Below are 18,314 nucleotides of genomic sequence, written 5' to 3'. Positions count from 1 at the left end.
TTCGGGCCAAAAACGCCTTACTATACATGGTCGTTTTTTTCGGGCTAAAAACGCCTTACTATACATGGTCGTTTTTTTCAGGCTAAAAACGCCTTACTATACATTGTCGTTTTTTTTAGGCTAAAAACGCCTTACTATTGTATGTCGTTTTTTTCGGGCTAAAAACGCCTTACTATACATGGTCGTTTTTTTCGGGCTAAAAAACGCGTTACTATTGTATGTCATTTTTTTTCGGGCCAAAAACGCCTTACATGGTCGTATACATGGTCGTTTTTTTTCTGGCTAAAAAAGCCTTACTATACTATGTTGTTTTTTTCGGGCTAAAAACGCCTTACTATACATGGTCGTTTTTTTCGTGCTAAAAACGCCTTACTATACATGGTCGTTTTTTTCAGGCTAAAAATGCCTTACTATACATGGTCGTTTTTTTTCGGGCTAAAAAAGCCTTACTATATACTGTCGTTTTTTTTTCGGGCTAAAAAAGCCTTACTCTACTATATAGTTTTTTTGTCGTTGCAAGTCTACAGGAGCGTGCTGCTCCAAAGCGATTTTATAGCGCACTATTTACACAGAGGGCTCCACAAGAAGGTACTTTTCTCGTTTAATTTAGTCAACGAAATATTTTTTAGAAAAAGTATGAATACATACCTCTTGGCGGGCAAGAGAAACGGCAGTCTCTTCCTGCAAAAGCAAACCCCTTGCAAAAAAAAAAAAAAAAAACAGAAAGATCAGCACCAGGGATTCCGTAAAAACAAACATTGGGCCCCATCAGGATTTAATTGAAGTGCTTCGATTTATTCACAGCACATGAAAAATAGACTTCAGTGATTATTCAACAATTATGTAAGACACAAAGATAGCACTTTCATAATAACTCGTCAAAAGCAAAAAAGTACTGGCTGAGCTCTTCAGCCCTGTTTGTTGCAGCTCATTGGCATGTGGACGACAGACTCCAGGTGGACGATAGACTCCAAGGACTGGCATCAAGAGTTAATAGATTTGACTCCGATTTGCAAACAGAATCAGCATTCGCTCTCCGTTGCAGTCTCAATTGTCACACCTCAGGGATAGCACCATCGGCGGTTGTGTTGAGGTTGTCAGGAGGTTTGGTGCTGAGACTACAAGGTGCCTCACAGGGTTTTTTTCTTGCGGTTCAGGACCGGTTCACTTGCCGTCGAGCTGGCAAGGATCTGTGAGGAATTTGGCCATGTTCACTGCAGGGGCATCCAAGTCAGATGTGGTCAGGCATTGCTGTGGATCTGGGAGAAAATTGTGTGGTTTTTTTTTTTTTTTTTTACGACCATGTACAGTAAGGCGTTATTGAACGTCCATGAATAAAATGGTGAACGCAGCGACGATGCTCTTAAATAAAGGCCTGCGTCAATTTATCTGTGAAAGGCTCTCAGAGCTACATGACGGGTATTGGCGGAGTCGTATTGAGTATCAATAAGAATTCTTTGGTGTGAAAAATAAAAACAAAACTTACACAGTGTATCGGATCTGAGAGGGCTGCCGAAGAAGACGTCGGGGCTTTTCATGGAGGAAGCCAGAACAGCTAGCTTCATCCTCCTGGAAGTGGCGTCTAACTTCTCTTCCTGAAAAATAGGATGACCTTGTCAGGGATGAGACCGACCAAGGCTACACCACAAACTACTCTGAGTTGAGCAAATTTGGGCATTTCATCCATTGTCATCATCATCATTATTTGGGATTTTTTTTTTAATACCATCAGCGCTCAAAAGCCAACAACTATTTGGTGACGGCTCTCCTGGCAATCTTAAGAGCAGAGAGAGTAACGTTCCCGTTTTGTCAAGTGCACCATTGTGCCACTGTTCGTGCTTTGTGCACGCATTCATCGCATCCAGCGCGTGGAACTATATCTATTGATGCAAGCTTCAAATTAGATGCACAGTGGCACTACAGGGCCAAGCTTGACTCAAAAAGTGGCGTTCTAAGTCAACTTGGGTGTGTTAGATGGCTGCTGTTAGAGCGGGGGCACATACGCAGTGGTTATTAAATATTTAAAATGTGAGCGAACATAAAACATGACAAAGGAAGAAAAAATGCCTCGGCTGTTAGGTATGTGGGGAACTCTTAAAACAACCAGATAATTGCTGAGGGGATTCATTTTTAGGACCGCAAAATTAGGAAAAAGGCTAACATTGAGTTTTACAGTGCATAGCCAACTTAGTTAAAAATGAAGCAATGCAATTCTTAGCAGAAGAAGCAACCAATCGTGTGCGTGTGTGTCGTACCCTGCACTCGTGGATTTTTCGTCTGGACTCATCGAGCTGGTGTTGCAGGTCCCAGACGATCTCCTTGTGTTTGGTGTAGCACTGCTCAGCCGCCTCCTTCTGCCGTTGTGACTCCTGACGTGACATGGCAAGAAACCCGAGTCATAATCCCGGTACAAAAGTCGCAAACGACGTATTGTCTCCACCAACGAGCACCCCCTACCTCCAAATCTTTGAAGTTGTCCGTCATGTAGCGCCTCTCTGGAATTAACTTCACGTAGTCCATTGCTGCTAGAGAGTTCTATTAACAAAATGGTGGGGGTGAGGGGGAACAGACAATTCATGTCACAGTCAACATCGCACACAGGAACGTCTGTTAAAGGTACAAGAAGACAAGTAGGACATTCCTTGCGAGCTTTCCTCCCTTAATTGTGCCTCCAAATTTCTAAAATACTGTTTTTACGGAGTGGCTTGGAATCGAGAAAAGAGGCAAAGTAAAATGGGGCATCATTTCCAGTCGGGAGGCTCATCCAAAGCGATGATTATGTGCGACAGCTGCACGACTGCATCAGATCTCTGCGGATAATAACAGCGCGGGGGTCACGTGACCGCGACGGCGTATTTGCGTTAGCACAGATGATGGAAGAAGTCGTCGGCTAACAACGGCGGACGGTTGCCACCGTCATTGTTCCTTTCGTGGCAAAGGGGGCCTTTTCCCCGCGCATTATCTCCTGTGCCCACCTGCTCCCTTCACCCTCGTGACTTTGGGTGGCCATTGAATCTTTGCAGATGATAATGATGCTGGCGCTATTCGAACATTTTGTAAACGCTCAAGAAAATGGTGTGCTTGAGCGCCAACGGGCATCACGTTCTCCTGGTGGCCAACACAAAAAGCTAGTTGTGGACCTTTTACATCTGTCAGCTGTGTTTTTGTTGTTGTTAAACAGTAGCACATTCTATTTCTCTTGCCATTGCATTTTTTAAGAACCCAAGTCGGACGGCCATATATTGGACGCACTGGATTATAAGACGCAATCTACAATGCATCCACTAGATGGAGCTACGCTCCTATTCGACTCGAACAATATTCGTAGTTTCATTGAATCGTTAAATTTATGTTTACGTTTTTACCCCCTTCTTTTTGCAGCACCATTACATGAAACTGAAATTAGAAGGTCTCCTCATTAAACAAACAGGGAATACAATTACAATTAGCAAATGTGCGACTGCATTGCGAGCTGACAGTGACATAGCAATTAAAAACATCTTCATGTCATCTCTGAAAGGTACAATATTCTGTTCTTCAAATAACAAGAGTCTGATTAGGCTTTGAAATCGACATAATTTTGCACCTGAACTACAATTTGAACGTTGCACTCGTTCGCATCCACTATCAATGAGACCTTACCATCTCGAGATCCAACACACGATCCTGCAAAGACAAAAGATGGCAACCGATCAGAAAAACGCCACGGGACATACGCCCGTGAGCGGACACGAAACGCAGCTGTGGTGAGCGACTTGACGGCCAGGTAATTTGCTCCAACAGTAAAAGTGGACTATGTGTGTGTGTGAGTGAGAGAGAGATGACGAAGGAGAGAAGAGTAATGGGAAATAGGGGGAAAGAAATGTTCAGAATTTGAAGATCTGCCAAACACACAAAGGCACATTTTCCTGACTTCTCATCGAGCTCTTGACTGATCGTTACCCCCTTGGTAACGATGCATGTAAGCATTGCGATGATTCTTAACTGCCACTCTTACTCTCCACCTGCTTCTCCCCCATCTGTTTTGCATGCATTGGCGGGTTCTAACAAGGGTTCCTTTAGTGTGAAACGCCCCCCCTCCCCCACTTGTCTTTCTAATTTGCTTTCTACAGCCCTCTCTTCTCATCCTTCATAATTAATGGCTCGACTGAGTACGGGGACAGCTGAATAATTGCGCACACGTTTTGCCAGGTGCCGTCGAGTAGTAACAGATGGATCCCAGGTATCCCAATGTTTATGTCTGGTGGTGGTGAGCAAAAGGCCGGTGGAAGTTCGGGCTGGGGAGGTGTGGGGGGAGGGGGGGGGGGGGTCAATCCACCGCATTAAAGGTGATGGTGGCTGTCACGTCACAGTGGGATCGAGACAAGGCCGCCGTCGTTGGCTTTCAGTCATCAAGGCCTCGTGTCCGCTGCAATTAACTACTTGTCCAGGCATGGCTGCAAGATGTGTCACGCTCGGGGATGTGCACTCACGTGTACACTGTGCGTCAGGGATGACCAAATGTTCCGTTCTGTTTTACTCCGGACGGATAGAGCGGATACTCGCAATATGATGTTAAACCAAAAAATACACATGAAATATAAAATAAAAAATGTTTGAGGTGATGATACTTTAAACAGGAGTAGCTGGTACGCTTCCTGTTACGTCTCATTCTCATCCACATCTCATCACTCGCAGGCGTCCATGTTTTGTCATATTAGAATTAGAAGTACTTCCTGCGTCTGTGTCTAAGAATCATGGGAAATGTAAACCTCCGAGCGTAATGCTGCATTCAGTCTGCACACGATAAGGATTTCTGGCGGCGCCTTACCCGCAACCTCACGATTAGAAGAAACTACAACGTGAAGGAAAGAAAAATGCATGCCGACCTGCAGGCTTCTCATTTCTTCAACCTTCTTGCGATTCCCCTCCAGCAATTCTGAAGGAAAAACGGAAGAGTTTGAAAGTGCGTTAGTTTTACATCGTTTTCTTCTTCCACCACTTCTATTTTTTTTTTTATTTCACGGATGTTTAATCGGTGAGTATGATATATGCACCCACATCAGTTAAAGGTCTCCAATGCACAATAATCAGTTCCGTTTCAAAAGTCTCCTTTGTACGCAACCCAAGTCTTGTTTTCTGCTTGCCGATAATTACAGCGGCAAATTGTTTTCCGTTGCAATCGCTGAATTTTTAACTAATTTGACATTTATTTGGTCACAAATTGAATTTCCAAGTACCACGGTATTTAAACATTTTGCTTTGCGTGGTGATTTGCTTGTTTTAAACACATCTTTAGTGAGCCTTAAGTGCTCCCCCTGACAAATAAACAGAAAAGACTTGACGTCTCCAGCTGCTTTTCGCAACACATTCGCCTCTGGAAATGCTCCGGGAAAATGTACTTGTTAACCGTACAAAATGTTTATTTTATTCAAATATGTCGCAGCCTGGGCAAGACCACACCCCCCCCCCCCCATCTCTTCAACCATGGATGCAAATATACTGTAAAATGTCAAATACTATTTTGGACAGAAATTACGCAAATTTTTTATTTCTGCAAAAGCCAAGAGGTGTTTGAGACGACACATAACTATCCTTATTTAGTGTCTTTTCTTCAGGTGAGAGAATGTTCTACGCAGGGGAGGACGCAAACCAAATAAGAGATCAATAATAAATAAGTGGCGGCCCGGTAGTCCAGTGGTTAGCACGTCGGCTTCACAGTGCAGAGGTACCGGGTTCGATTCCAGCTCCGGCCTCCCTGTGTGGAGTTTGCATGTTCTCCCCGGGCCTGCGTGGGTTTTCTCCGGGTGCTCCGGTTTCCTCCCACATTCCAAAAATATGCATGGCAGGCTGATTGAACACTCCAAATTGTCCCTAGGTATGAGTGTGAGTGCGAATGGTTGTTCGTTTCTGTGTGCCCTGCGATTGGCTGGCAACCGATTCAGGGTGTCCCCCGCCTACTGCCCGGAGACAGCTGGGATAGGCTCCAGCACCCCCCGCGACCCTAGTGAGGATCAAGCGGTTCGGAAAATGAATGAATGAATGAATGAATAATAAATAAGTATGGGGGCGTAGGGTATATTCTGCTAAGTGCTGCCATTAAGAGCCCTTGGCCTGAGGTGAGCAATTAAGTGGCTTTAATAAAAACATCGCTCATATTACAATTTGATGGACGAGTCTATGGTCATACTCTAGCAAAGGTTATTGGTGTTGAGCAAATGCTAATTGGAATGTCACCTTGTTGACGACCAGATGTGAAGTCATTTATACACTCCCATCAAAGAGATGGAAGCTACTTTTTGTAGAAATCTCTTGATTGGTTACGGCCATATGTATGTTGTCAGCCCTGGGCGTCCGGGACGCAAGAAATAAACTGACCCGCTGATGAAATGAATCTTTAGTCTTGATCTAGACATCGCATCATTACGAGATGAAAGGTGAGGGAAGAGTACGAAGAGATGCAGTGTGTGATATGATGAGGGAGAGCTTCTGCCGAGGTGGAAAAGAGGAAAGGAAGAGATAAGATCGGACGCAAAGGGAACGCGCTCTGAGGCGCTGACGCAATTTAAATGGATCAGAGAGTCAAACGCAAGCAATTAAATGGGGTCAAATGACTTGGCACAACTTTTAGTACACCGTTGCTCGATGACAGAACAAATCTTTTGATGTTTTGTTAGGAATGAATGAAATTCCTTAAACGTGCACTTTTTTTGTTCATTCTGAATTCATGAGGTCAAATAAAAAAATGAAACAGAAATACATCTGCAATGCTCGATGACATCGTTGACTTTGGACAAAGGTCGGCGCTCGGACGAGAGCCATTTTAGTTATTTCTTTTTAGATGGGAATGAATCTGTACATGTTGCCTTAAGAGGACTATAGCCAACAACGGTGACCTCACACTAAAGCAATAGCAGTGCTGTGATTTTGGACCTTGTTTTTCGGTGCTGATGCAGAGCAGCAGCTTTTCTTGTTCGTCCAGGCGCTGCAAGAACGCATTTCGCTCCGTTCCCATAGTCTGCCTGAGTGCCTTCAGCTCAGCTCTGGTGTGCTTGTGCTGCATCCTCAGGCGCTGTTCTCTTGCGTTGTGCTCGCGCACCTCCTCACGCAGCAAGCGTATCTTGGACTGGTTTGTTAGAATATACAGTAGATTAAAAAAAAAATGCATTGGATGAGGATTTTGTAGGAGTATACACAAGTGCACATTTGGAGCGTACGTAGAACATTCTTCGGCCGATCTGAAGCACTCATTTTTCTTCTTGTCCTATCACGCTGCTTCAACACAAACGTTTAGCCGGAGCGCCATCAATAAAGTTGGCAGGAGAGGAACACGTCCTCAAACCCGCTCGCGCCTTAAAGTGTCTCATCAGCTCTCAACACGAAGCAACCATCCAGAAGATATCAGTCAAGTCATCCAACCATTGGAAATGAACTGAAACTCCTCTCACAATAATCCTGGAAAGGAGCAAGATTATCTTTGTCGAAGGCAATTATCATTGAAGCCATAAAGGGGCCTTCCGGTTTTAGGAGGACAGCTGATGAAAACGGAATATTTGTCATCATATTTTTAAAGATGTGGGTCACTACGATGCTGCATTTGTATAGAAATAATAACTCGTTCTGGAAAGGTTTCATTTCAGTAACTGTGTTTCCATTTTCCGTGCTATAGAGACACCCGCCCCCTCTTGTTCCCACTAACAACGGTTGCACTCTTAATCTTCGGCCGTATAATTGAATTTGCTGGAAAAAAAAAATCCCCTGGTTGGTTGACAGAGTCCCACCGCATGTAAGAATCATACCTTGGTCTCTGCGAGCCAAAGGGAGCTGTCGTTGACTGATCCGGCTTTCCTGGTTGCCTGTTCAAACAAATGAAGGCAAATCGTGAGCATTCCTGCATGCATGCATGCGAGCCAAAAATGGGAAATCGCGCAATTGGATTGGCGCCGGCATTTTGTGCATAGAAGAAACATACAGAAAGACACAAACTAAGATTTACACACACAAAGTGGGTTATACTTAATTGTTACTGTTCAAGTGGATGGATGGATGGCACACAACCGCCAAAAAAAAAAAAGGTAAAATATCCCAAATCACCTGGAAGTTGTCTTCACCATTCCTCAGCAGGCCTTGGACAGCTTCATCTAGTTCGTCGCTGATGGAGGAAAGTAGAGCCACGCGTTCGGCTTCCATCTGTGCCACCTTCTCTTCCAGTTTGGCAAGTTCGGATACTGTTGCACGCCCGCCTTCTTCATCTAACCTGACCTGAGGAGGACAGGAGAACGATAACAGTGGTTCACAGTTTAGACTTTACTGTCGTCGCATTTTGTGGAGGACGAGGGGACAACTGCATGGATTTAACTTTTTGTCACAAAGACAAAAAATATCCGAACATCCAAACACATTGAAAAACACAGACAACCTTTTCGGCATTAAAGTGTCATTTGCTTCCCTCCTCCACAAACAAACCTGGTTAACCGTCTTTCTCTGGTCTGCTCTATCAATAGTTCCAGAGTTTCTTCCAGGGCACAGTCAATCAAGATGTCAGGGACACCGGAACTAACGGAACAGTGTTGCTCAGGGGGACTGTGGGTCATCATTCTGTCTCTTCTTGATAAACTACCCACGCTGCATGAATAACAGTCTCTCTCTCTTTTTTTTCTCTTTCATCCGATTTAGAGTCAATACATGGATATCCTGAAGAGATACTCCTACTGAAGGGGCCTGTCAGAGACGAGAGTGAAGACGCCATCTGTTGTTGTAAAGCACCTGCGATTTCATGTAGCAGCCCTTTGAAATAGTGCCGACGTGGCACAAATATAACCTTTTAAACTTTCTCGGGGTTTGCATGATCACAGAACGTTGCCTTGAATACTAAAATTACGACAAAAAAAATCTCCTTCACACCGATCCACATCGATGTGGATTCACATCTCCACATCGAGAGGAGCCAGATGAAGTGGCTTGGGCATCTGATTCGGATGCCCCCTGAGCACCTCCCTGGTGAGGTGTTCCGGTCATGTCCCACCGGGAGGAGACCCAGAGGAAGACCCAGGACACGCTGGAGAGACTATGTCACCCAGCTTGCCTGGGAACGACTCGGGATCCCCCGGGGAGAGCGAGAAGAAGTAGCTAAGGAGAGGGAAGTCTGGGCTTCCCTGCTAAAGCTGTTGCCCCCGCGACCCGGCCCCAGATAAGCGGTAGATGGATGGATGGATGGATGGACGACAAAAAAAAAATCATGGCTTTTTTTTTTTTTTACATTATTCCATTTTAATCAAGACCACACTTACTTCATCCAGTTCCAGTTTAAGTCGCTGGTATTTTTTGCAGAGGAGAGCATGTGCATCCTCTTTTGACTTCAGCTGCGCGGCCAACTTATCACACTCCTCCTTCATCCTGTCCAACTTGACGCGCAGCACCTCGCACAAATTCGTCTCCGACACTGCGGCTGCCTAATGGAGAGCAGGTGTGTTTACGATCATGATATGCGCAGGGGATAAAAGGACTGGACGTCATCAATTTACACGTGAACCCCGGTCCATTTGAAAAATGTCTCCCCTCTGAGCTGGCAAGCCAAAATGGCTGAAATTTGCAACCACAAAACTACCCGCCCTATTGTTGCTCACGTGTCTAGATGTTTTTTTTTTTGCTTTGACAAATTTCTGCATAAAAGGGCTGCTTTGTACAAAAAAAAATGCATCAAGTACCAATTAGAGTGGAATTAACAACACGAGCTGAGAACTTGGGATGAACCGAGTGACGGGCTGAGGAAAAATAGAGAAAAATTGAGGGAAGGAAACCATCAGAAGGGAAATGCAAATTTTAAGTTGGAGGGAAGTGACAAGGGAAGGGATTAAGAGGGAAAGGGGATGATACAGTGGAGGGGAAACCAAGAGAGGACAAGGACAAGGAAAAACAGCTATTCAAGCCCCCCCACCCCCGCCCCCTCAAAGTTGACTGCAGCAAAATTGGAATAGACGCGAAATTCGAATATCGGGTGGACATGCGCAGCAACCACAGCGTGGAACTTCCTACAATCTCATCCTTGTTTTCACCCAACGGAAATATGACATCACTACAACGAGCGCTGTCCGATAACGCCAATGAGGACAGCTAAAGCTACATTCAGCCAATATCAGGGAAGACCTTCAAAACAATGACGGAATCATCACTCCATCTCCTTGAAGCAGGGGGTCGAGGTTCACGCTGGAGGCTTCCAATCAAGAGCAATTCCACGTTTACGCTTCACTGCTTTAACGAGGCTCAAAGGGATTAGCGTTCGTATGTTCATGCCCGGAGCCTTGAAATGATCATGATGATTTACGCAAAACATTCAAATCCCAGCTAAGATCCAGCCGCTCGCACTCGGAGGGATGTGTCTAAAGCCCCTGAAGGAAAAAATAAATAAAAATCGGCACATGAGCCATTGATAAATATTTGCTCCGGATGGCGTACAATTTTCCGTGTACCGGCGTGAGGAAAATACTGTGCATCCTATGGTTCCACAATGAATAAATAATTCACCTTCACGTCATTTAGATGTGACTGGATCTCATCGCGCTGCTGACGGCAGAGTCGGAGCATGTCTTGCATTTCCTCGCGCTTCGTCCTGCCTCCTTCAAGCGCGACCTTCAGGTTGTCCAGCTCCTTCCGATGAACCTCTCTCTCGAGCTGCAGCTGTTTCCGTAGCGCGTCCGGCTCATCCTCAAGCGCCGCCAGCTTGGCCCGCAATTCCGCCGTGACCTTCAGAAGCTCCTTCTTGGAAGCTTCCGCCTCGCTCAGGCGGTGCGCGAGCTGGGCATGAGCTGAGGTCATTTGACTCAGCGCGACCTGGAGCTCAGCCTGCTTATTCAGGTGTCTCTGACTGAGACCGGTTTGCGTGTCCGCTTGCTCGACGAGCCTCTGATTCTCTTCCCTCAGTCTTGCCAGGTTCTCCGACTGACGCCGAAGCTCCATCTGAAGGGCATCGGAGGACTCCTTGGCCTAGAATGAAAAGTACATATTAGAAAAGAAATCACAGAAAAGTTGGAACAAGCACCGCAAGCGCTGATTGTTCAACGCTCAAACATCTTTGCTTGTTCTGAGAGTATTGAGGGGAAGGGACGTTCAAACCCTGACCTCCCGGATTTCCTGCTCTCGAGCCAATTGGCACTGGCGGCTCTCGGAGAGCGCCACGTCCTTGCGATGCAGCTCCTCATCACGCTGGGCCAAACGTTGTAGGCTTTCGGCAAGCTCTCTGCGGGCAGCCTGGGCCTGCTGGCTAAGCGCCTTCAGCTGGGTGTGGGAGCGCTCCGTTTCGTTGGCTACCTGCGGAGAGGAACAGAAAGAAGCGGTGGGCGAGAGTGACAGGGAAAAAATGAATTACTGAAGACGCTGGGGAGGCGAACGGAGAACAAAGCACAGCTCTGACAACATTTGACGAGAGCGGGGAGGAAGACTGACGGGGAAACGGCAGGACCTGTAACCGAGGAGGACGATGCTGTAGCTCAAACTAATCATTTCATCGAGCACTTGATTATACATCCTTATTCACTATCCATCCATCCATCCATCCATCATCTACCGCTTATCCGGGGCTGGGTCGCGGGGGCAACAGCTTTAGCAGGGAAGCCCAGACTTCCCTCTCCCTAGCTACTTCTTCCAGCTCTCCCCGGGGGATCCCGAGACGTTCCCAGGCCAGCTGGGTGACATAGTCTCTCCAGCGTGTCCTGGGTCTTCCCCTGGGTCGCCTCCCGGTGGGACATGCCCGGAACACCTCACCAGGGAGGCGCTCAGGAGGCATCCGAATCAGATGCCCAAGCCACCTCACTGCCTTATTCACTAACAGGGTGGAAATGAATTCATACTTTCTTCACATCACATCAAACATTCCGGGGGGGGGGGGATCTCTCGCTCTGACTAGCTGCCGGTAACGCGGACTAAACTCTGACAGCAGTTGGACAGACACCAAACGCGCCATCTCAAAGCACAAGCAGTCGTGTTGGGGGCAAGCTGCCATGAACTTTTCAGGACCCGGCTGAAGTTGTGAAGGTGTCGAGTAGCTGGTCCACAGACAAAATTAAAATTGATGGGGCTCCTCTCTTTGGTATGCTTCACAGACGGTGTCCAACTATTTTTTTTTTTTTTCAGAAATGTGTACTCCCGAAACGCAGACGTGTCAAAAGCACATGAGTTGGGAATATTTAATTCACAGTGATTTTGGATCGGGCCAACTTCCTTTGGAGTTGACTTGGAGTTGATTTCGCGACTGCATAGCAAGACGAACGTGTGAATGAATCGGTGTTTGGATTTAAATTTAGAATGAGAGTTGATCTAGTGCAGGGAGCGCACCTTCAATTGTCACACACAGACTCGGCGAATATATAACACAGTAAGTACTTCTTCCTGTCGTTGTACAAATGGCTGCCCTTGACTGACCTTTGCTGCCTTGTCAGTGTGCATCTGAATGTGGGCGCGGGCCTCCTCCAGCTCCTTCTGCAGTCGATTGCACTTTGCCCTCCATTGTCGCACGGCCTTTTGGGCCTTGGCCCTCAGTTCTTCTCTGCTCCTCGTGCTCTCCTGGAGTAGCGCCTCGGTCTCGGTCCTCTCTGTCTGTCCTTTGCTCTGAAAGGAAAGGTGAGCTGTATAGTTTGAAAAGTTTTGGGCCCCCCCCCCGTATGTGTATCCTTTTCTACCTAAAGTGAATCAGTATTTTCACCAAGCTAATCCTTGCCACTTGAGTCCAGCGTGAAATACTTAAAAGTGGAGTCAGTGAACTGAATAATCCTCTTGAAAGCACTTTATGATCCTTATCTAACAAACAAAACAAATATTCGTTCAAAGCATTAACTGATGAAACCGAGAACCACCTGCATATCCTTCAACTGCTCAAGCATTCGGACTTGTTGTTGCTCCCGCCGTGCCAACTCTGCAGACAAGCCCTAGGTTACAGAAACGAGGGGTAAGGGGCTTGAAGGTACCAAAAGAACTTCAGGTGAGGGTTGAAGCACTAAGTGTTAAAGCAACAAAGATTCCAGAAAAAGAGTGAGAGAAACGCCGGTCAGAGAAAGCTCAGTATTAAAATTGGATTACCTTTTTGAAGGATTCAGAAAAAAATAGTGCACAAATCGTTCCCGTTGGATTATTTTATATCTCCAACAACAAGCTGGAGTCACTTTGAAGTTCTGATGTCTAAATTCTAAAGTTTGAAGTATACCAAGCGCAGGTAGTGCAAGCAGTTAGTCACAGGCTGATTAGTCACAGAAAAAGTTCACTGGGAATAAATCCAGTCATGGCCCTTCCATTTATTCATCTTATTTATTCTTTTTTTTTTTTTTTTTTATGAAACAATTTGATGTCCGTTCAGCGACGCCCCAGATGATGCATCCAATTCACGGTTTAACACCTACAATACAGGAAGCATGACATTCTTTTTTCACTTTAAAAAAAAGCTAAAATATTAACATTCCAGCAACCTTTAACTCATTCAGTACCAGCCAATTCTGGACCAAGTCTGAAAAGACGTTTAAAAACGTCTTTGGGAGTGAATGAGTTAAATACGTGTATTGAAAGGGGGTTTGTGCTGTATGATTATTTTCCCACTTTGCCTGAAATAATTTGTACAGAAAGAAATTTTTCTTCAATCAAGCGCGGCGTAGATGCCACACGGGAAACCTTTGATCATTCAAAAACACAATGTCGGCATTGCGCTGCTCATCAGACACTGGACCGATTGTTTTCTAAACAGACATGACGCACAAACCTCCAACTGGATTCTCAGCTGGATGCACTCGCTCTCCTTGCGGTCCACAGCATTCTTTAGCTCATTGACCTCACTGCTGGCCGATGCCCGGCGCAGTTGAGCTCGCAGTTCCGCCAACTCTTTTTCCATGTCTGAACCATTGACACGCGTTCAATACAGAAAAGACACACGCAGGAAATACATTTAAAATACTTATCTCATGACAACAGTGGTTGTCAATAACAGCACTTTTTTTTTTAATGTCACAGGGTTCTCCACAATTTTTAACTTTCCTCATTGGATGTATTAAATATCCATCCGCCAACCTGCCTTTCCACCTTCCGTTATTCATTCAATAAAGATGCATTAATGAGCTTAGCAATAAAATGAGGCAAACTGCCTAATCACACTCCTGACACCTACAATGCGTACCTTGTAATCTTCCCTCCTCCCTGCTTGTATGGTTGCCAGGGATTGGCTGACTGGACTGTAGCCAGACTCTCTGAAGCTCCGTTTTCTCCTTCCTGCTCCTCTGCAGCTCACCCCGCATATTCTCCACCTGCGAATCATCACGCACGCATGGCGCAAAAACGCTGGGATATTCCAGTGTTGGGGGATTTGCTTCACTGGAGTTTGCGGCATAGACTCACGGTTCTGTGTCCGTTCGTATTCACGCAGAGCGCAGTTCATCCAGAGAAAATGAATACAAACCTGTTGAACCAGTGACTCTCTGCTGTCCTCTGACTGATCGAGTAGTCTCTTCACTCTCTCCAGCTCCTGTTCCATCTCGGGACAGCGTGAGGGGGTGTTATTCGATGATAATGTCAGTAAAATTGAACAGCGACCAAATCTGATTTCGGCTTTCAGCGAAAGAAATCCATTCAAATGTGTACTCACCTTGAAGGACTTCTTTTCAAGTAATCTGGATGTCATAGTGTCCTCTCTCTCGCTGACATCGATTTTATGTCTCTCAAAAGTCTACGAAACAAACGCACGGGACAAAAACAGGTGTTCTGCAGCAATAACAATGCAACATGACAGGCACTTTCGTATGACATCATCCACCCTCCCCATTTCTTTCAAATGAGCCAGTGGCATAATGGTGCGGGGATTCACATCCCACTCAATCGCGCCCATTGTAAGCAGGCCACGGTGATGGATTGTCAGCTGCGAGCAATAACCTCTACCCAAGCGACTCATCGACGTGATTCACATCATAGCGGGCCCATCGGTGAGGAATAAATGTGCTCTGTGCTTCTCCTCCTCCTCAACTTATGTGATAAATTAGATTAGTTTCCTCTTCGTTTCCTTGTGTGTTTATTTACTCTTTTGAGGGGGAAAATTTACTTCTCCTCACCCTCGGGTGTGCCGCTTTCCCATGAGCAGAATATCCGGGCGAGGGATATAAAATGAATCATAGCTGCTTCCTACGTGGAAATCGGAGCTCATCCCCAGGTGAGCCGTTTTTGAAAAAAGAACATTCTAAAGCAACACAGTGACCCCTTGTGGTCTACAGCAAAACGACAGTATGTAAAATGCATACAACTTGGCTCTCTTCTCCAGAAACTTGGTGATAAAATGTCGTTTTTACATTGACATTGTTTAGGATATGCATACATAGAGATGTATTTGAAGCCTAATTTTGTTTCATTATTTTCCCAGCAATCAGCAGATCCATGACGGCAAGTACAAATCACTGAAAGGGGTCAAAGTGCAAGCTTGCTCCTGTGGACTGAGGGTGTTCAGTGTATTTGGGGAAATAACACTGCATCACTAATCTGGTGAGCAAATTTTACTGCAGCTGTGGATACGATAATTTACAGTAAATTGCTGTTGTTGCTGATATTCAAATATTTCACAAATAAAATGTATTATTATTATTATTATTTAAATTGAGAATACAGTTAAATAATTCATTTGGGCTACTTTTGTCTTGCAGGAAGCAAGGTGATGCTCGCTTCAGGATGCCTTACAATCCTGAAACAACGTCACCAGTGACCACCACCTGAAAGGTTCAGCAAATTCTTGGGCCGAAGCAGTAACGCACACTTACAGAGTCTTGTCGCTGAATAGGGGCCATGTGATCGGAGAGGCTCTCAATTGCTAGCCTGGTGTCAACATCAGCTCTGTCAAGAAATGACAAAAACTTCCTTGTCTACTTCAATTCAAAAGCTGTTCTCATGTTCACAGACAGCATCGTAGATCAAATATTACCTATTTCTCCTGATGATTTCTTGCTCCAAGTCTACCGATAGTCTCTGTTGGTCACAGCGGAGATCTCTCATGGACTGGTGTAAAGTGTGGATCTGTCATTGTCAGAGTAAATACTGCACTAAAAAACAACAGCAAATTCAAAAGCAGCATCTTGTCTGTCAAACAAAATAGCTAAATGAAAATCCCCAAACTGAAATATACCAATACATTGCACTGCTACTGATCTAGTTTTCTCCCTTCAGAACACTTTGTGAATGTACGCAATAACTGGCACTTCTGTGGTTCTTACGTCCTCTCCTGACAAGCTACTATTCTTGAAGCGAACGCTTGCGGAGTGAGACCTCCTCCTCCTTCTCATCCCTGGCGTTCCTGCGTAGTCCTTTAGCGGGGAGGTCGGTTTGCCATCTGTAATTATACATGATTGCAGGCTGTAAAATACTAATACAAGGGGTCACATTGGAATGAATGAATGAAGCAAGATGAGCCCGGTGGAAAACTCAGCCAAACATTTCCAAGTCACAGGCTGCTTTATGACTCGGCCCATTTCATCTATTTCAAGCATATTAAAATCCGAAACAAGAGTTTAGATGCTGAGGCTCTTGACCTGATCCAGGGCAACCATCCAAGTCACTGGAATGCAAGCTGCATGCAGAAGCGCTGCTGTGAGCACCATTGGCCCTGCTCAGCCTCTGCGCCTGCAGTTGACTGATGGACTCCTCCAGATTATCCCGAAGCTAGAAAACAGAAAATGGATGCTGAAACAATAAACGAGCAGGTTTGGGAGAGGACTGAGTCAAGGCTTGCAGATCATACTTCCGGGCAGGGGTGTCAAACTCAGGTCCTGGAGGGCCGCTGTCCTGCATGTTTCCCAAGTCTCCCTGTTGTAACACACCTGATTCAGTGTCAGGCTTCCACAGAGCTTGCTGATGATCTGAAAACATGCAGGACAGCGGTCCTCCAGGGCAGGAGTTTAACACCCCTGCTACTTGGGCTGACTTCAGCCTAATTTGGCATTTAAGTACTCGTTTAATTTCAGGAAGCAGAATATTAGATCTCAAGGGTGGGTTACAATGGAGAGTGTACTAAAATAAAAATGAGATGACGCTGGCCTTGTGCAATTCAAAAGCCATCTGTGCAATGTGTACCGTAATATAATTTCATGACACTGGGAATGGATTGAACAGGTGTTTTACCAAAGCCATTGCTTCAGCCTGGTCATTGGTATGCTCCCTGTACTGGCCCAGCATGTGGTCCACCTTGGTCAAGTTCCGATTGGTATCCTGCCAAAGAGACAAATCATTGAGCGGCCGCTCAAAGTCAAGCATTCACAACAATCATTCTGTTGTGCATTCCAAAGCATCCACACTCATGCCATTTGCACATCAAAAATGCGAGTTGGCTCTGCCTGTTTATAATTATTTGACTCATTTTATGATAATGTAAAAATAAAACAAGATGGCATGAGTACGCGTACCTGCAAAGTGCTGCACAGTGTGCTGATCTTCTCGGAGATGTCAGCTGCATGGCCGTCACCTGCTCGCCCACTGGCTCGGCCTCTTTCCCGTACAGGTTTGCTGTGGGCTTCGCGCCCCTGCGGCCTGTGTCCACGCCACCTGTCACTCGAATCTGACCCACTGGATGTGTCCATATTTTCGATTTATGGTTCGACTACACCTGGCCATGCAAATATTTTGATTAAGTAGCCCGAGTCTCCAAAAACGCTCAATGGCAAAATAATTGCACATTACACTCGCGACGAAATTGCCAAATGTTTGCTTTGCTGCAACACGAATTTAAACCCTCTAAGACATTATGAGACCTGTAAAATTCAAAAAATCAGTTTCTTGCCTTGCCATTCAAAGCTCTCATTGTGCTGCTGCGGGATGATTCTCCACTTGATCAACAAGTGGCAAACAGTAAATGCTAGCTAGCTAACCTAAAGCTGGCCAAACTGATACAATACAATAACGGCCGCAAAATCAGACAAATGTTCCGGGAAAACATCTAAAATATATTCCACTATTTCGTTGCCTACGCCACACGTGAGTTTCTAGTTAAAAGAAAACAACTGAAATTATGCATCCCCGTACTATGGCAACTTGAACTAGCCGCGTCTGAACAGGACAACGACCAACAACAACCGCAGAGAAAAGACACACCGGGATTTGTAGTCCTAAAACATTGTAAACTGAGGGAACGTGCTTCTTGTGAACTACAATACCCACAAGGAGGCTTCTGCGCTGGTGCGTCCACGCCTTTAGAAAGGAAAATGTATTATAATTACCAAAACTAGTACACTGCTATGATTTCTGTGGTTGACAATAAAACAAATGTAATAATAAATCATTATCTACATAACTTAAAATAATTATTATGCTAATAAATAATTATTGTTGTTATT

At 45.4% G+C, this 18,314-nt stretch overlaps 1 protein-coding gene and 1 long non-coding RNA gene across 4 annotated transcripts; one reads left to right on the top strand and one right to left on the bottom strand.

Annotated features, from left to right (window-relative positions):
• Nucleotides 1-741: 741 nt before the first annotated feature.
• On the bottom strand, nt 742-18,076 carry LOC127591974 (centrosomal protein of 128 kDa-like). 3 transcript variants are annotated; one of them, XM_052052289.1, is made up of 24 exons: nt 17,388-18,076; nt 17,107-17,193; nt 16,518-16,647; nt 16,203-16,318; nt 15,914-16,005; nt 15,753-15,825; nt 14,597-14,677; nt 14,411-14,485; nt 14,132-14,258; nt 13,721-13,851; nt 12,828-12,899; nt 12,397-12,582; nt 11,098-11,286; nt 10,504-10,962; nt 9,270-9,431; nt 8,074-8,241; nt 7,779-7,835; nt 6,913-7,105; nt 4,869-4,918; nt 3,643-3,666; nt 2,458-2,535; nt 2,256-2,369; nt 1,487-1,595; nt 742-1,259 (listed from the first exon to the last, which is right to left on the bottom strand). In XM_052052289.1, exons 1-24 carry the CDS (start codon nt 17,559-17,561, stop codon nt 1,165-1,167), a joined length of 3,042 nt encoding a protein of 1,013 aa, XP_051908249.1. In that variant the 5' UTR covers nt 17,562-18,076; the 3' UTR covers nt 742-1,164. The 3 variants fall into 3 exon arrangements, with proteins under 3 accessions (XP_051908249.1, XP_051908248.1, XP_051908250.1); XM_052052288.1 differs by having other exon boundaries at nt 14,411-14,677; XM_052052290.1 differs by lacking the exon at nt 17,388-18,076 and adding an exon at nt 16,727-16,805 and having other exon boundaries at nt 14,411-14,677.
• On the top strand, nt 12,509-15,705 carry LOC127592021 (uncharacterized). The gene is made up of 3 exons (XR_007960046.1): nt 12,509-12,594; nt 15,372-15,480; nt 15,639-15,705. It is a non-coding gene; the product is annotated as an uncharacterized LOC127592021 (long non-coding RNA).
• Nucleotides 18,077-18,314: the final 238 nt, after the last annotated feature.

The sequence above is a fragment of the Hippocampus zosterae genome, chromosome 19, assembly GCF_025434085.1.
Source record: "Hippocampus zosterae strain Florida chromosome 19, ASM2543408v3, whole genome shotgun sequence".
Taxonomy (NCBI): Eukaryota; Metazoa; Chordata; class Actinopteri; order Syngnathiformes; family Syngnathidae; genus Hippocampus; species Hippocampus zosterae.
The sequence above is the reverse complement of the archived record's forward strand: the minus strand, read 5'-3'. Positions and strand labels throughout refer to the sequence as shown.